The sequence below is a fragment of the Podarcis vaucheri genome (genome assembly GCF_965113315.1).
Source record: "Podarcis vaucheri genome assembly, chromosome: 9".
Taxonomy (NCBI): domain Eukaryota; kingdom Metazoa; phylum Chordata; class Lepidosauria; order Squamata; family Lacertidae; genus Podarcis; species Podarcis vaucheri.
Genome location: NC_138767.1, coordinates 42,130,231 through 42,148,429, shown reverse-complemented (window position 1 = coordinate 42,148,429; position 18,199 = coordinate 42,130,231). Strand labels below are relative to the sequence as shown.

At 44.0% G+C, this 18,199-nt stretch overlaps 1 protein-coding gene across 1 annotated transcript in view; it reads right to left on the bottom strand.

The window, feature by feature from the left end:
- Positions 1-9,401, bottom strand: part of GUCY1B1 (guanylate cyclase 1 soluble subunit beta 1) — a 48,475-nt gene extending 39,074 nt beyond the window's left edge. Inside the window, exons 1-2 of the mRNA XM_082237669.1 lie at positions 9,247-9,401; positions 8,617-8,690 (exon numbers count right to left, since the gene is read on the bottom strand). Coding sequence (XP_082093795.1) covers positions 8,617-8,690; positions 9,247-9,249 — 77 coding nt within the window. The 5' untranslated portion in view covers positions 9,250-9,401. The remainder of the gene's footprint in view (positions 1-8,616; positions 8,691-9,246) is intronic.
- Between the last annotated feature and the right edge of the window lie 8,798 nt (positions 9,402-18,199).

The following is an 18,199-nucleotide window of genomic DNA, read 5'->3' as shown; positions in this document are numbered from 1 at the left end:
ACTTTTCTAGTCATTATGAACTTGAATGATTAGTTAATATACCGTATCTGTTTAGTAAAAATAATTACAAGTCAAGGAAGACCACAAGTAATATTTTTTACCAAAGAGCAAAAACATGTATTATATTTAGCCTAGATATACATTTTCATCTTTTATAGCTAACTTCTACAATGAAATGCAATTTAAATCTACTTTCTTTCTGCCATAGAGAAGAAATGAATTGTTCTATTGATGTATTCTGGATGGATTATTCATAGCCATTAAAACTGCATTTAAGTTGGGCACAAAGTAAAAGACTACAGGCAAAAATCCTACTCACTCTCCCAGTGCATGCAGATAAATTATGCTGGGGAGTAGTAAAAGGAGCAGTTCTTTAAAATTCAGCTGAAACACAGTGACTTCTATAGTCCCACCAAAATACCCCTTTGTAGATGAGAATTGCAACAATATTATAAACATCAGAAATTGGATAGTTTTTGTATCTTTTTAGTATCCTTTAGTATCTTTGAATTATCAAATATGCAAGATGCCAGTCACAAGAAAAGGGAGCTTCTCCCTATGCAAATAAATTGCAAATGCAGGGAGCCCAATCCAGATTTGGACAGCAATGCAGACCTGAAGGCTAAAACTTCCAACTAACCGTGTGAGGGTTCTGATACAAATTCCTCCCCATGTGTTTGCAATTTGCTATAAGAAAGCCATTCACACAACTGAGTGGAAGAGCAAACTTTCACTTGTGTAATGGGACTTCTCCTACCTCTGCTGTCAATCCCTCCCCCAACCCTCTGCAGAAGATTGCAGGGGATTCACAGGCAGGAATCCATTCCACCAACAATGTCCACTCCATTGGTTGATAAACATAGTTTACCATAGTTCTGAGATTGCTGCAGCATACAGATGAGTATACTCTAGCAAATAGGAATTGGATATGCTGTCACACTTTTGCATAGCTGTCAACTTTTCCCTTTTCTTGCGAGGAATCCTATTCAGAATAACGGGATCTCCCTTTAAAAAAGTGAAAAGTTGACAACTATGCTTCTGTCAATTTCTGTGTGCTTCTAAAACATTTGAGACACGCCATGTAAGAAAGTTCTCAAGCCTTCACACAAACCCCCAAATGCACATCTTACTGCAGAGCATCATCTTGTCATCTACATATTGCTGAGGTTTGTAGAAAACACAGTTGTGTTAGCAAGTCTTGGAAAATCTAAACACAGAACTATTTTGCATTTTCAGCAGAAGCAAAATGTTTTCTATGTATAGAAGCCTAAACCTACAGACTATTACAGCTGGGCAAATTTCCCCAAGTTCCTAAAGGTTAAATATGACAATTGTACTTTAACAAGCTACAAAGATCCAATCATACATATCTCTGTTATTTTGGGAAGTGAGCAGGAGAGGATGCTAAATCACTTTTTATTACCATTACATTTTCACTATGGTCAGATTTATTTTTTAATGAAGAGAATTGATTGCTTGCCCTTATCACTTAAAAAGGCATGAAAACAAAATTCAGCATACAGTGGTACCTTGGTTTACAAACTTAATCCGTTCTGGGAGTCTGTTCTTAAACCAAGGCATGCTTTCCCATAGCAGTGGGGGACTAAATTTACAAATGGAACACACTCAACAGGAAGCGGAACATGTTCTGCTTCCACGGCAAAGTTCACAAACCAAAATACCTACTTCCGGGTTTGCAGCGTTCTTAATCCAAGTTGTTCATAAACTAAGCTGTTCTTAAACCAAGGTACCACTGTATTACTATTATAAACATCAGAAATTGGATAGTTTTTGTATCTTTTTAGTATCCTTTAGTATCTTTGAATTATGCTAAGTGGTAAATTAAGCTAGTCTCAACTGGTGCCAAGTAAGCAGCGTGCACTATTCTGCAACTTTAGGCTAAAAATAACAGGTACTGGTACCAAATATGCAACAGCCCTAGAATCTACATGGAATCAGGGCCATTCCTGAGTATGATGAGTTTAACTACCAAAGTATTAGGCCTACTCATGTTCAAATAACACATGCAAGGGACGCATGCTCTACCCCACCCCCACCCCAAAATTCCATCTGCTTCACTCCCAACATTCACATGATGATTTTGAACATGCTTAGAATCTTCCTTCACATCTTTGTGCATTCAGAAGTAGAGCTACCAACAGGATTAAACATATTTGACAGGGCTGGTGCATGCAGCCCTGCTCTCTTTTCACGTGTTCTTTGAATAAATGCAGACCAATTATCTGAATAGGACTTTCAGATAGTTGTATCCAACTAAGTTCTACATAGAGTAGACACACTGAAATTAATGGATCTAAATTAGCCACTTCCTGGTTTAACTATATTTTAAGTTGTCTGACACATAGAGGTGGCAGGGGAAGGAACATGTGAAGATAGCTTACTGGAAAAAGCTAGTTAGGACAAGATGGGATCTCTTTGCTGGCCATGTTTCATGGTCAAAAAGAGCAGAGTACCAAATCAAATGAAATCTTCAGGGATTCTGTTATGAAACTCAACCCTGGATGCTACTGCTCTAGCCAAACCTGATTGCTATGTCTCCGCTATTTCCAGCCTTCCTTTCTGAGAATGTTTCTTGGCAGAATGGTTGTTCTGTGGTTTCACACATCTGGATTTAATCTGTTTTCTGGACCTTTGCTTGCATGCCTTTGATCTTGATGTGGCACTTCTTGACTATGGCTAACTATGTCCAGCTAGAAAATTCTAGGAGAAATTCTAGCCTTTGATCCAGCTACATCCTGATGCATTGAGATCAGGTGGACTATAAATATGAAGATATAAATAAATACAATTTTGTCATGAACTTCCATATACAACACTTCAAAGACAGAGATACACTGATATTCCTTCTTTTAAAAATATGATTTTACATCATGGAAAAGGTTCGGGGGGTGGAATTCAAGTGGTGTATAATTTTTTTACAAATAAGATAAATAAAAATTTATTTGCAGCAAGATCAAGTCTAGAAGAAGCCATCAGAGTTCTTAATTACAGGATGTGTTCAGGCAGAAGAGAAAGAACAAAGAATGAATCTGGAGAATACTGAAGTTATTCCTGGCCTGGAATTCCATACAGAGACAGCCATCTTGGTAAAGGGATCCTATTGCTAGTAAATCAGATGTGCTTTTGGACTCCATATGCACAATGGCATTATCAAGACCAAATGACTTTCCAGCTCTTGAGGACAATGGGCCAGGGAACCGCTAGACCAGGAGTTGTCAACCTGGTCCCTACCACCCACTAGTGGGTGTTTCGGGATTCTAGGTGGGCGGTAGGGGGTTCTACAGCACAAGCTGAATCCTCCTTCCATCAAGCAGTGGTGGGCGGTAAGGAAATTTTACAATCGAGAAAGATGCATTAGTGGGTAGTAGGTATAAAAAAGTTGACTACCCCTGCTCTAGACCGTGACTTGACTTTTGAGTCCTGAATATTTAATAGTTGCATGAAGAATCATTTCTACTTTGTGGGGTTTCTCCCATTACTAAATGGAAATTTAAGAGAGACCATTAAGGCTAAGAGGCAGTGGAGTGAGAGTACAAATTAAATTTACTAATTGATAAAAACTAACTAAGCTGCAACTTGGCTACAGACATTCAATATGAAATAAAATTTGGTATCATCATCTGTTGTGTGTGTGTGTGTGTGTGTGTGTGTGTGTGTGTATCCATCTATCTGTGTGCACACAGAACTAAAATTCTTGATTTATTGTAATTTCTAGGTAAGTAACTCTGGTACCATGATGTAAGCCCTAACTGGGGGTAAAGGAGACAGTCATGTTGGACTTCTGGGGGGGGGACCCTGAAACAAACATCTTAGTCAGTTTGAACATGATGTAAAAGGAGTGGCTATTATAGGGGGGGGGTTAAGTACAATGTTTTATTTCTGCCTTGGGGGGGAATTCTTTGTTAGTGTCAATATTGTGTATGTTCTTGTGGTTGGTCATGTCTGAAACCTGAAAACTGCATTATTTTGTGAATTTTAATGAAATTTAGGCTACACATCTACCTGGAAGAAAGCCCCACTGAATTAATGTTATTTCAGAGAAAACATACATAGGATTGTATTGTTATTTCTTATGCTAATGACAGACTTAACCAGTTGAAAATATTATCATATTATCAACTGTAATGACTACATTCAGCTATAGCCAAATGGACATCTCTATGCATTCCCTCCAAGAATTAAGGTAGCATAATTCAAATCTAATTTATACCAGGCTTAGCTCAAATTTAGTTAAGAAAACTGAAGTATATATCAGAAACATGTCAGTTCTTGGCAGGAATTAAAGGCATACACACTACTTCATCACCATTACAATTCACGTCAGGAAAATGAGAGTACAAGAGTTAGAGACTACATATTAGAAATATACAGCATAAATTCACTTACTGTAGGGGGGGGATCATCTCTCAAAGGTGCTTATTCAGCACACTGCTCACAGCTACAAGAATACATGGGTGTTATGCTATAGAGAAATAATTTCCCTTGTCTGCCAAAGTGACATGTGGGAAAGAGGGGCACAGTAAATAGTATATAAATGCTATTAAATATAATAAATAATAAATACAGTGTGTTTCTTTTGCACTTGTCCAGTCTCCTACACAATCTGGCAAAACCCTTCCATCTTCTCTCCATAATTCCTTCTCTTTCACCTCACCTTTAGTGTCAGGGGCCTGACAACTTTTGATAGATTGTAACTGTGCTTTATGAAGGAGGGTGGGAGCAGTCTGACTTTAGGAAGCAAGGTTCCCAACTTGATCACCATGCAAATCATGGGCAAGCTTGGTAGAATCAGGGAAGCATGTGATGGAGCAGCATCCACCTATTCTTTCCCCTCTTCTGAAGAACCTCTGTAAGTAGAAACAGTCATTTGGTGGAACTGAAACAGGAGGACATGAGGCTGCATACACACGGTTTATTCTAGACTCAGTGGAGACTGAGTGCTTGTTTTTTTCCTACATAGTCCACACAAAATCTTGCATAGTTTGCCCCTGAAATGCACATACTGAGAAATGAGTTTTGTTCTGAAAATAAAAGCTCACTGCAGATTGCCCCACAGTGTGTCCATTTGAAAACAAATTAAGGCAATGGGTCTCAGTATTGGGAGATGGGCCAAAGGCGTTTTTGGTGGGCATAAACCAAGATGTTGTGGGTGGACCTATACCAAGACTGCAATCACCAGTTCCTTCTTTGTTTACCGGGGGTATGTGTAAGGAGGAAAAGGCATGGATAATCTAATCAAGGGGAGCGTTATAAAATGTACTGTATTTTTTGCTCTATAATACTCACTTTCTCCCTCCTAAAAAGTAAGGGGAAATGTGTGTGCGTCTTATGGAGCGAATGCAGGCTGCTCAGCTATCACAGAAGCCAGAACAGCAAGAGGGATCGCTGGTTTCACTGCGCAGTGATCCCTCTTGCTGTTCTGGCTTCTGAGAGTCAGAATATTTTTTTTCTTGTTTTCCTCCTCCAAAAACTAGGTGCGTCTTGTGGTCTGGTGCATCTTATAGAGCGAAAAATACGGGATATCAAGTAACCACATCACCCTTGTTGCCGGCAGGCTCTAGCTCAATTTTGATTGAAAGCAGCACATTCTGAGGATCAGAATGATTTCAGAAGAACTACAGTCGTACCTCCGCTTACGTATCCCTCTGGATACGTAAACTTCGGGATGTGAACGCGGCAAACCCAGAAGTATTTTTCTGGGTTTTGCAGTGCACATGTGCAGAAGCGCTAAACCACACTGCGTGCATGCGCAGAAGTGGTCCTCTGGTTGCGAATTCCTTGGGATGCAACCAAATCTCCAGAATGGATCCCATTTGCAACCGGAGGTACCACTGTACATTTTTCTGCTACAAATGTTAGTATGTATGGAACTGGATGGAGTCAAACAAAGTCCTAAGCACTTCCTATTTGCTTTAAAAAAAAAAAAAAAAGCTTTCTCTCTTCACCCCCTGCCACTCTCTTGCAGGATCATGATTGATAAATGGAGTCTGCTGAGATTCTGGGAAGGCAATAAAAGCACCAGGATGGAGTAATTGCTCTTCCATTCCTCTTTTCCATCCCTTTGGATGAAAAAAAAAAGAAGTGAATGTGATCAGAGTAGATTTGAGAGAGGGTGTATCAGTTAAGTTCTTCTCTTTGACACACTTTCCCTGCATGATATTTAAAGTAAGCTGATATTTTTGTAAAGCAAGGTTGGCCCCGCTGGACTGACTGTGCTCTAGTGGCTGACTGGTGTTAGACATGCATTCTGCACATGACCAGAGGCACTGATTAAATACAAAATTGTGATTCTGAGAGGCTAGATGCATGTGTGTGTGAATTCAAGATTACGTGTTTATTTATAAAACTATTTCTGTATCACTGTTCATAAAAAAATTCAGAGCAGTTTATAACAACTTTACATAAAACCATACAATAAATATCTTGTAAAAAATTAAATTCAGAAATCAACTAACCAAGGTGGGAAAATGTATTCTTAATTGTCTGCATGAGGCTGATGGAATAAAAAAGTTGTCAGTATCTGGAACAGGTAACTTGCTAGACATAGGAACCACCCATTGAAAGAGCCTCTTTCTTCACATAATTCAAGCAGGTTATTGGCCCTCATCCATTCCACCATTGTGTTTAGACAAAAACCCAGAGCTTTCACAGCCTCTGAGTCAGATGTTATGGAGATGTAGAGCTGTATGCCATCAGCATACTGGTGACAATGTGCTCCAAAATTCCATATTTGTTCACTGCTTCTGAATGATGTCAAAGAGGTGCTTTTGTTTTAAATTCAGTAATGGGGAAATGGAGATCATTCTTGGGAATTAATACAAAGAACAAATCTGTAAGGCTGTGCAGATAGCATAATGCATATAGCACAAGAATACCTCTTCACCCTTATATATGCATAGCAAACTCACGCTTTCAATTACTCATCTCACATTTAAAAGCCCTTTTCAATTGAACTGTGAACTGTGCAACCTACATTGACGGGAATGTGGATTTGACTGAAAAGCATCCTCTTATATGCTTATATTGTCTTGGTGCTAATCTTCAACACTCACAAAACATGCATGAAAATCACAGTGGTTGCTGAAGAATAATTTACAGGCCAGTTCTATGAAGAGCCCACAGTAAGATAATAATCACGATCAGAACCAACTCAAACATCATAAAGGTTCCAAATTCTCCCAAACTCTTTTTTGTGTACATATTAAACAATGGAAGCCCTTCCTTTTTAAACACACGCAGATACGGCTCCCCGTTTTGCTTTTAAAAACTTCAAGAAGAGTTCCAGAGACCCTGCAATCCTTGTGTTTATGACCTTTCCTGTGTTTCTGATAAGTAAGGTATGAGTTTACTGTGACTTTTCACGGCATATTTTCCTTCTCAGGTGTAAGTGAGATGGATGGCCATCTGTCATGGATACTTTAGCTGAGATTCCTGCATTGCAGGGGGTTGGATTGGACGACCCTGGGGGTCCCTTCCAACTCTACGATTCTCAAATGGATGGCCATCTGTCATGGATACTTTAGCTGAGATTCCTGCATTGCAGGGGGTTGGATTGGACGACCCTGGGGGTCCCTTCCAACTCTACGATTCTCAAATGGATGGCCATCTGTCATGGATACTTTAGCTGAGATTCCTGCATTGCAGGGGGTTGGATTGGACGACCCTGGGGGTCCCTTCCAACTCTACGATTCTCAAATGGATGGCCATCTGTCATGGATACTTTAGCTGAGATTCCTGCATTGCAGGGGGTTGGATTGGACGACCCTGGGGGTCCCTTCCAACTCTACGATTCTCAAATGGATGGCCATCTGTCATGGATACTTTAGCTGAGATTCCTGCATTGCAGGGGGTTGGATTGGACGACCCTGGGGGTCCCTTCCAACTCTACCATTCTCAAATGGATGGCCATCTGTCATGGATACTTTAGCTGAGATTCCTGCATTGCAGGAGGTTGGATTGGACGACCCTGGGGGTCCCTTCCAACTCTACGATTCTCAAATGGATGGCCATCTGTCATGGATACTTTAGCTGAGATTCCTGCATTGCAGGGGGTTGGATTGGACGACCCTGGGGGTCCCTTCCAACTCTACCATTCTCAAAGGGGGCACAGCGGGACTTGCGCGCCCCATAGGAGCCTGGGGCCTGGCCTGCGGTCTGGTGGCCAAGGCGAGGCGTTGGCTAGTCGAGGGCCTCATCTCCTGGAAAGCAGCCGCCGTGGGAAGTGCGGCAAGTCCACAGGCCTCCTGCTCCTCCTCGCGGCCCCCTTCGTTTTCCCACCAGCTGCGGAGCCGGGCCCCGTGGAGGCGGCGGGCTTCGCCTCTTCCCACGGGCCCGCTGCCGGCTGCGAGGACCCGGGAGACCAGGGCCGCCCTGCTGGCCCTTCGTCTCGTTCTCTCTCTCCCCCGGGAGAGGCTTCCCTCCCTCGGCCTCCTGCCGGCGCCCCTTCGGAGCGTGAGAACCCGGCGAGGGAAAAGCGTCGCCTCGGGAGGAAGGCGGCGGGAAAGGTCGCGCCGTTCCCTCACAGGGCGCGGGAAGAAGGAGAGGGGAGCCGGCGCGCGCGCGCCCTTCGGGCAGGTGAAGGCGGCGCCCACTTACTTGATATCCTCCCAGACCTCGGGGCCGTAATTCCGGATCACCAGAAGCTCCAGAGCGTGATTGACGAATCCGTACTGCCAAAGAGGGGGGAAAGCGGGAAAGCAGCGTTGGTGGAAAGATCTCAAATATGCAAAGGGGGCGAAGCTTATGATGTGCTTGTGCGTGGAAACACGGGTTGGATTCGAGAAACGGGGAAGAAAGGTAGGGATGGCGGCGATTATTCCCTCCCCCGCCTCCACCCCCCCTTTCACCTGCTCCAGGTGGATGATGCCTACAGGAGCGCCTAGCTTCAGGCAAAACCACAAAGCCAAGGAGGGGGGTTTGTACCAACCCGGGTATTTCCTCTGCAAGGGAAAGGAGCGGGGTGCCAATATTCCCCCTTCACACCCCTGTCCCTGTTCCAGGTGGACTGCGCCCAGGAAAGAAAAGCGCGCGGCTGTGTGGGAGCCCCAACTGCGGCCGCATCTCCCCGCTCGCGACCCGCTTCGCCCTCCGAAGCTATTCCCGTCCCCTGCGCCACGCTCCTTATCACGCATCCTTCCCATCCCTGCCAGAGGAGCCGCTTCCCCCCTCCCCGAATAAAGGCGACCCGGCAGCCTGGGGCGCATCTGCCTCTCGCCTCGCACTCACCATCGCGCCTGCCGGAGCGGTGACGCCGCCTCAGCAGCAGCAGCAGCTCCGCGCGGGGATATAGGCAGGCGAGGAGGAAGACGAGGACGGCGGCGAGCAGGCGAGCAGCGGCTTCTCGCGCCGGCCTCCCTCGATGCGCCCTCTTGAGTGTCACCCGAACGCAGCCAATCGCGACGGCGGCCCGGAGGGTGGCTTCCAATCGGAAGCAGAGGAGGGAATTCGGATGCTGCCGGGGTGGGAGGGGGGAAAGGGGAGGGGGTGGCGAATGATGGGGAAGGCAGGGCGATGCGGGCTGGTGGCGACAGTGCTGGGAGAGGCGACACCGGAGGCAGAGACGTGATTGCCTTGACAATGGGGGGACGAAGGAGACGCTTCAGCTGATGCAAACCAGGCTGCCCTGAAGTCATCCTGAGGGATGTGCGTGTGCGCCCAGGGCCAGATTCCTCTCCCTCTCTCCATCTCTGTTCTTGGCTGCTTCCCAGGGACTTGCTCACCTGTTTGCATTACTTTGATTAATACATCGACTCACCTTTCTAGTCAGTGGCTTTTCTGAGACTTGCATGGTAAATATTTAACAGGCACGATTGCTCTTCCCGTTCCCACCGGCTTCAGCATTTTGGCTCATCATTCGTGCGTTGTTATTAAGTCTTTTCTAGAGCCGCCTTTGTATTTCGGAAGAGTGGCAACTATCCTCTCTATCCGAAGAAGTGTGCATGCACACGAAAGCTCATACCAATAAGTAACTTAGTCGGTCTCTAAGGTGCTCCTGGAAGGAATTTTTTATTATTATTATTTTGTTTCAACTATCCTCTCTGTCTGCATTTTCACAGCTTATAACTCCATTTAGGATTTTCGCTGTTGTGATGATGATTCCGATTCCAAAATAATTACCCAAAGGTCACCCTGGCTGTGCTGAGAGCTGTCACTCCTCTAAACCCACTAGTCAACTGTTATTTCCCAGATTCCATTAGAACAATTAAGGGGTGGATTCTGGCAAAGTTGTCCAGGGTGGCCCAAGCCATTTTCCCGCCTGATGTGAAGGGCAAGATGATGCATTCCCCATTCTCTGCACAGAATCTAAGTAGAAACCAGACTGGTAGTTGATGGTGATGGAACTGAGGCTCCACCACACCCTTAGGGCAGCAAGCTGCCTTAGAGGCTGCAGGGCAGACCACATGGCACACGTTTCTAGCCACTTTCCACCCCTCAGAATTTTCTGCCTAAGTCAGCTGCCTCGCTCTACCACATGGACAGGCTGGCTCTGCTATTGCCAGTGTTCCTGTCCTTTCAATAAACTGTGTATCTGTATCTTTCCAATTCCACATCTTCATCAGGGGTGCTGCCCTTGCCACTTGGATGTGGTAGCCTCATCTCCAAATGAACATCATGAAAGTAGAGTTTATAAGCTTTCTGCCCACATCCTTCCTCAATCTCTGAAGATATTGACTTTTTAAAAACAAACAAACCCAAAAACAATTCCAGAAGAAAAGCTGTATTGGGACTAATAATAATAATAATAATAATAATAAATAACCAGTGGCAGTATTGCAGCTGGATAGTTGAGGCTTAAAGAGCAAAACTGGCCAAGATTCTTCCTATGTGAAAAGGAATGATTACAGTGTAATCCTTAAATTGGCTATCAAAAACTGGAGGTGATAGCAATTCTAAAACTAGGCTTCTGTAAATGGGGAGAGGGCCCAAAACTGCCATGGGTATTAAAAATGCTTTCTTAAACTTCCCCTTATAAGAAGATTTAAAATAAAAATTGAGACAATGAAAAACAGGATGCTCATTACCCAAGACAGACTCTTAAGGAAAGGAATTAATTACTGTTTCTTGCAATACGTACCCGCAAGAGGCCATCATGATTACTGGGAAATGAAGGTTAAATAAACTCTTCTCTTGGCAGGAAACGTACCAATAGGGAAGTGATCCAAACTGGTGCCTTCTGGTGTTCAAATGTAATGGATAAAGGTCAGAATGGTCAAGTGTAGTAGCAGGAATTCAAAGGCATGTGAGCGTGTGCTTTGAATATTGGACTTGCATGCAGATTGTAGTGATTAACACTGCTGACCCACCCAGAGCTATGCAGGCTGAATGAGAAAAGATGGATTGTGAAATATATTAGATTCAGTCAAAGCAATTACTATGTGCTGTTTTGAGAAGCTCAGCAGACCCATCTAGTAACCATCCTTATCTGAATCTGCACTATTCAAATTTCTAATTGAGTTTGTTATATCCCGGTGTGCACTTAACCATGCTTTAACTTATATATATAGAAATAATAGATTTAACAGTAGAACAATGTGGAGGAATTATTGAGTTAGATCAGCAGGGAGGGGGTTTAAAGACAATGTTTCTGGACATTTGCTGGATAAAGCAAATTTTAGAAATGGTTAAGTTATATGGTGATCATAATTCTTAAATCATCTCTGTAGAATCAGTGTGACTTACCTGGAGGAAATGTATTTGACAATTACAGAATAATCCAGATCCACTCAGAAATAAGACCCACTGATGCAACTAGGACTTACTTCTAAGGGTGCGAGCATGGGATTTCAACCTAATCCTATGCACGCGTACTTAGAAATAAGATGTATGTAATTCACCAGTATTTATTTCAGAGTCACCATGCAAAGGACTGGGCTGTAAGATAAGTTTATTTTATTGCAAACAGCTTCCTATAAACAGGTAGTACAATTATCATCAGATTCATTGCAATACATGTTTTCAGTACCCCACCCTTTCCCATTGTTGCACGCCTTGGCAGTTAGGAGCTCCTTTTTCCAACTTCAGTTCATAAGACAACTGCAGGCATTCCTAGATCAGGATAACTTAACCACAGTTTTCCATGCATTGTGAACCTCACATTTGGATTACTGCAATGCACTCTGTATGGGGTTAGCCTTGGGGAAGGTCCGGAGCAGAGGCTGCATGTCCCTTTTTGCCACCTGAGGCAAAACAGGAAGGTGATGTTCCCCTGCCACCCCACTTCCTCTGCAGCCTTCCTTACACAGTGGTGAAGTGGCCGTGATGACAATAGGTTGTGGTGAAATCCCACAAGATTTTGGTGAGATTAGGGGAAGACCTCTCCAGAAACTGCCACCACTGTTTCTCTGCTGATGGTGGAGATGGCAGGGGCCCCCGTAGCAGCTGCCTCAGTTTTCCTCCTGGGCAGGCAGGTCTTGCTCCAGAGGCTGCAGCTGACACAAAGCACAGTCGGTAGGTTGCATGTGGGGCCAAACTAACACCCTGCAAAAAACACCCAGGCCAAGTTCAGGGTGTTGGTACTCACATGTAAGTCCCTATGCAGCTCAGGACCAGGTTACTTGAGAGACTGTCTTATCTCTTATTATACCATGGGTCGGCAAACTAAGGTCCGCCGGCCAGATCAGGCCCAATTGCCTTCTGGATCCAGCCTATGGACGGTCCAGGAATTGCTGCGTGTATCGCCAGCGCGCACGCGTTCTTTCCCTCTCCCTCACACGACGGTGGCGGCACCGCCCTCCCTCCTCCAGGCTTCTCTCCGCCCTGCCTAGAGGAGGAAGGGGACTGGGCTTTGTTGGTGCCAGCAGCAGCAGCACTCGAGCGGATTCCATTTTAAGCAGCCCTTTTGCGTGCCGCTCATCATCCCTCCACCGCCACTTCCAGCCCCTGCTGCTAGCAAGACACAGGTAAACAGGCACCGGGGCTCATGGTGCTCTTGCATCTTTCTTTCTTTCTTTTTTCCCAAAATATAGTCCAGCCCCCCACAAGGTCTGAGGGACAGTGGACCGGCCCCCTGCTGAAAAAGTTTGCTGACCCCTGTCTTATACACCTCTGCAGTCTGCAGAAGAGTTCATCCTGCAAGTTACGAAGATCTCAGCAGCCTGCTCTGCTGTAACTCAGAGCAGGGCTTTTAGTGTGGCTTCTCCTGTGCTGTGGAACAACATTGCTGTCAAAATATAATATCTGTACTTTCTGAAAGCAATTTTTGTCCCAACTGGCTTTCCCAGCTAGATAAATGGGTCTACCGCAAGTGTCCACTTGTTGGGGTTTTAGTCTCGTTTCAAAAGCTTTGCTTTTGTACTTTTAACTCTTTATAATTATCTGGTGTATAAATCACCTTGAGATGCTGCTTTAGAAGGTGATTAATAATTCGATAATAACAGTGAATTGTATCATCAGAGCAGTCTTTAATTCAGGAGAACCTGGAACTGATCACAGATCATGCAACACCTTCTAAACATACTGCCTTCAGCAAATCCGGCGTATTAAAGGAGAAGCCAAAATAGTCGCTGCTGAAATGCTTGAGAAAGCATCATTGCCAAGTCAATTACTCTTCTCATTCAGACATCTCAACTTGGTCATCTGTACCGGATGGAAGATGAATCCATTCCAAATGAACTTCCAACCAGAGAACATGCAGATGTTCAAAAGCCATCGAATCAAACAAAGATCAGGTTTTAAGGATGTTTGCAAGTTAAGAGGGGCCTAAGGCTGAAAAGGAACATTGTAAGCTGGGAAATTTCAGCTGGCAACAGGCTATGTAGAAGGTCAAAATGCAGCAGACAGAAAAGAATAGAAATAGAGGAGAGAGAGAGAATAAAGGAAAGGTCCACTGTGAAGTCTTTCCTCACCATACCTTCAAGGTATATAAATACCTTGAAGATACAATGTCCAGTATCTGTGTCCAAGATAACTGTGCATAGGTCAGTGATACATATGTGCCATAAATATATTTCCCTTATTGGGGAAGGGCCATAACTCAGTGGTAGAGTATTGGCCTTGCAAGCAGAAGGACCCAGGTTCAATCCCTGGTGTCTCCAGGCAGAATTGGTAATGTCCCCTCTCTGAAATCCTGGATAGCCACTGTGAGCAGTATAGACAATACTGAGATGTATGAACCAAGAGCCCCTATATTCCATAGTCCTCCTGCAAGCCACAAAAGCATAATACGTTGTTCAAGTGCCATCAGGAGACAGCCTTGGTGGAAGAGGACAGTGGTGCTGAGTTTGATGCTTTAGAACTGACTCAATGTATGTTCCTCCACAAAGTTAGTAGAGCAAAGTAGTTTTCATCTGAGCTGCAGAAGAACTGTATCTTTACAGTATGCAGAACACAACCCAACATTCCCAGTTTAAGTCTCTGAAAACTGTTTTGTTGCAGTGAAGACTTTAGCAGAAGTAAGGGTTCATTACCATTTGCTTGTGTAAGCAGAAGAGATTATTTGGCTGTCAGCATAAAAACCTCTGAAGCCCATGGGACATATATCTTTAGAGGATTGTTTATTTTATTCCAGATTCCTGCACAGTTTATTATTTTTTTGACTGTATGTCTAACCTCATGTTCCAGCACAACTGCATATTTAACATTCAGATCCACCCTTTGTATTTGGGAGAAAGCACAGCTCAAACCACTGTATCTGGATATGATGGGGCATTCAGAGCAGTGGATCATCTGTGTGTACACACTTTGGCATCCTTCTAAACGAAGTAGCATCATTTTAAACAACCATCCAGCCATGCAGTTCAAGGGAAATTCTGTTAATGTGATGGACACCATTTCCATGTAGGAAAACACATTACTAACAACCAGAACTACTGCAACTATGACTCTGGCAAACACAGATGATCCACTGCTCTGAATGCCCTTCCATATCTAGAGACAGCAGCCTGAGATATGTTTTCTCTTAAATGTAAAGGATGGATCTAAAGGTTAAATATGCAGTTATGCTGGAACATGAGATTAGACATACCACCAAAGTATTCTGCAATGTGTGATGGAAAGCACACATGACACAGTGTGTGGCAGGTTTTTTTTTTTGGGGGGGAGCAAATTCCATGCTAGGGATCATTAGGAAAGGAACTGAACATCTAGACCATGTTCCTGTTACAGATGTGCCCCCCTGCCCCATGATTAGGTGGCAATGATAGATTTTATGGGGACAGGCTTGCAGGCATGGATCTGCTCTTCCCCTTCAGTGAGTACAATCATTCTGAGATCTACTGAGATCTTATACTGTCATTGAGAAAAGTCAAAAGTGCAAAACTGGTATCAAAAGTGCAAAGATCCTAGTTGGATCGCTCAGTCAATAGTTCATGAGATTCTTAATTTCAGGGTCATGGGTTTGAGCCCCACGTTGGGCAAAAAAATCCTGCACTGCATGGGGTTGGACTAGATGACCCTAATTGTCCCTTACAACCCTACAGTTCTGTGGTTCTATAAATCTAGCTTCAACAGATTTACCTCAAGTCATAGAATAAGACTTTGGCTTAGAACCATTTTTTGAAATCTAATTTTTTTCCAGTCCTATTACTGTTAGAAATGAAATACAGTCTTGAAAGTATGGTCATGCTCAAAGGCTTTGACTTAAGATCCCTAAAAAAAACTTCTGCTCCATGTTAGAAGTAAAAAGAGAGAGAATAAAATGCAAGATGATTCAGTGACCTGATGTAAGCCTTACTATAAATGGCAGCTGAGTTTCTATTTTTGGAGTCTCACACTCTAAGGAGATACGTTTCCTGCCTCTCTAAGCCTGAACCCTCAAAACAATTTACACTTGACTAGTCTCTGTTCAGTCACCTGGAACTGGTCCAGAGTTAAGCGGTTTCAGGTCTACAGCCCTTTTATGCAAATAAATGAGGTGGGAAAGCAGCTATTTCTGGCCACTGTGAGGAGAGACAAATAGGATCACCAAAGTAGGCCAGGCCATGCACATGAAAAAGCAGTCAACATCTGGGCACAATATTGGGTTCTGCATACAACAGAAGCCAGCAGTGTATCCTATGGCAAGAGTAAAGGTAAAGGGTAAAGGGACCCCTGACCGTTAGGTCCAGTCGCCGACGACTCTGGGGTTGCAGCGCTCATCTCGTTTTACTGTCCGAGGGAGCCAGCATACAGCTTCTGGGTCATGTGGTCAGCATGACTAAGCCACTTCTGGCGAACCAGAGCAGCACACGGAAATGCCATTTACCTTCCCGCCAGAGCGGTACCTATTTATCTACTAGCACTTTGTGCTTTCGAACTGCTAGGTTGGCAGGAGCAGGGACTAAGCAACAGGAGCTCACCCCGTTGTGGGGATTCAAACCGCCAACCTTCTGATCAGCAAGCCCTAGGCTCTGTGGTTTAACCCACAGCACCACCCGCATCTGGGCACAATATTGGGTTCTAAAGACAACAGAAGCCATCAGTGTATCTTATGGCAAAAGTACACAACAGGAAAAAAATTTTGTATGCTTGTTTCATCAGTAGCATTGCAAATCTATGAGGTAGCCACATTTGGAATACTATGTACAATTCTAGTTGCTCCATCTATGCGCATCTTCCCTAGGAGAAAAGGTTAAAGCATTGTGTGTGCAAAGCAGGGGAGAGGAGTAATTTAGGAGGGAAAGTGTCTGTGGTTGTGGAGTTTCTTCTACAAGTTCCAAAGATCTTAGAAGCTCACTCTACAGTAACTTGGAGGAGGGCTGCCCATTTTCTGTGGAATGTTGTTGTTGTTTAGTCGTTTAGTCGTATCCGACTCTTCGTGACCCCATGGACCAGAGCACGCCAGGCACTCCTGTCTTCCACTGCCTCCCACAGTTTGGTCAAACTCATGCTGGTAGCTTCGAGAACACTGTCCAACCATCTCGTCCTCTGTCATCGCCTTCTCCTTATGCCCTCCATCTTTCCCAGCATCAGGGTCTTTTCCAGGGAGTCTTCTCTTCTCATGAGGTGGCCAAAGTACTGGAGCCTCAGCTTCACCTCCTGTCCTTCTAGTGAGCACTCAGGGCTGATTTCCTTAAGAATGGAGAGGTTTGGTCTTAGCATTCCTGTTGAAATATGACAGGCATCCACTATCTACACTTTCCAGAAACAATTGAAGACATCTTAGTTCTGACAGGCTTTCCCAGCTGGATAAGTGGGTCTTTACCACGAGTGTCCACTTGTTGGAATTTTGGTCTTATTTTCAATGTTCTTTTTTCTCTCTTTTGTACTTTTGAGTGTTTAACTGTGTTTAATTATTTTATATGTAAACTGCCTCAAGACAGTGATTAATACATCAATGCATGTGTACACACACACACACACACACACACAGTGTTATTATTTAATAACACTAGAACTTACAGGGTCGTTTAATGAAAATGGACAGGTAGTAGATTCCGGACAGATGAAATGCAGCACTTCTTCACAAAGAATATATTAATCAAATATATGGAATTTGCAGGCACAAGATAAAGAGATGGCCACTAGCTTAGATAAATTTAAGGAAGGTTTAGACTAAATCGTGGAGTGTGGAACCATCAGTCATCAGGATGGAGGGACAGGATGCTTCTAGTTCTGGGGTCAGCAAACTTTTTCATCAGGGGGCCGGTCTGCTGTCCCTAAGACCTTGTGGGGGGCCAGACTATATTTTTTGGGGGGAAATGAACGAATTCCTATGCCCCACAAATAACCCAGAGATGCATTTTAAATAAAAGGACACATTCTACTCATGTAAGAACACGCTGATTCCTGGACCGTCCGCGGGCCAGATTTAGAATACGATTGGGCCAGATCTGGCCCCCGGGTCTTAGTTTCCCTCCCCATGTTCTAGTTACTGTATCCTAGGGAGCAACACTAGATGAGAGCTACTGACTTTATGTTCTTCCTGGTTGACTTCCTGGAAGCATCTAGTTGTCCATTTTGGGAAAGAGAATACTGGATCTTTGGTCTGTTTTTGTAGGGCCCCTTTGACATTTTTATCATGCTGTGGGTTCACCTACTGATTTTCCAGGTCAGCAAAGTATAACTTACAATCTGTACCCATGTAGGATCACTCTCACTGGAGTTTAGCAGGGATATGCCATGGCCTGACTTGGAAAACCTTTCCTTATGCAGACTGTGCCAGAGCCCTGGAATTTAGCACCATTCTGCTCCATAAGTGTTGGGCAGGATCCATAAAGAGTTGAAGGAGAAGGTTGAACTTGAATTACATGGTCTTGCTGTC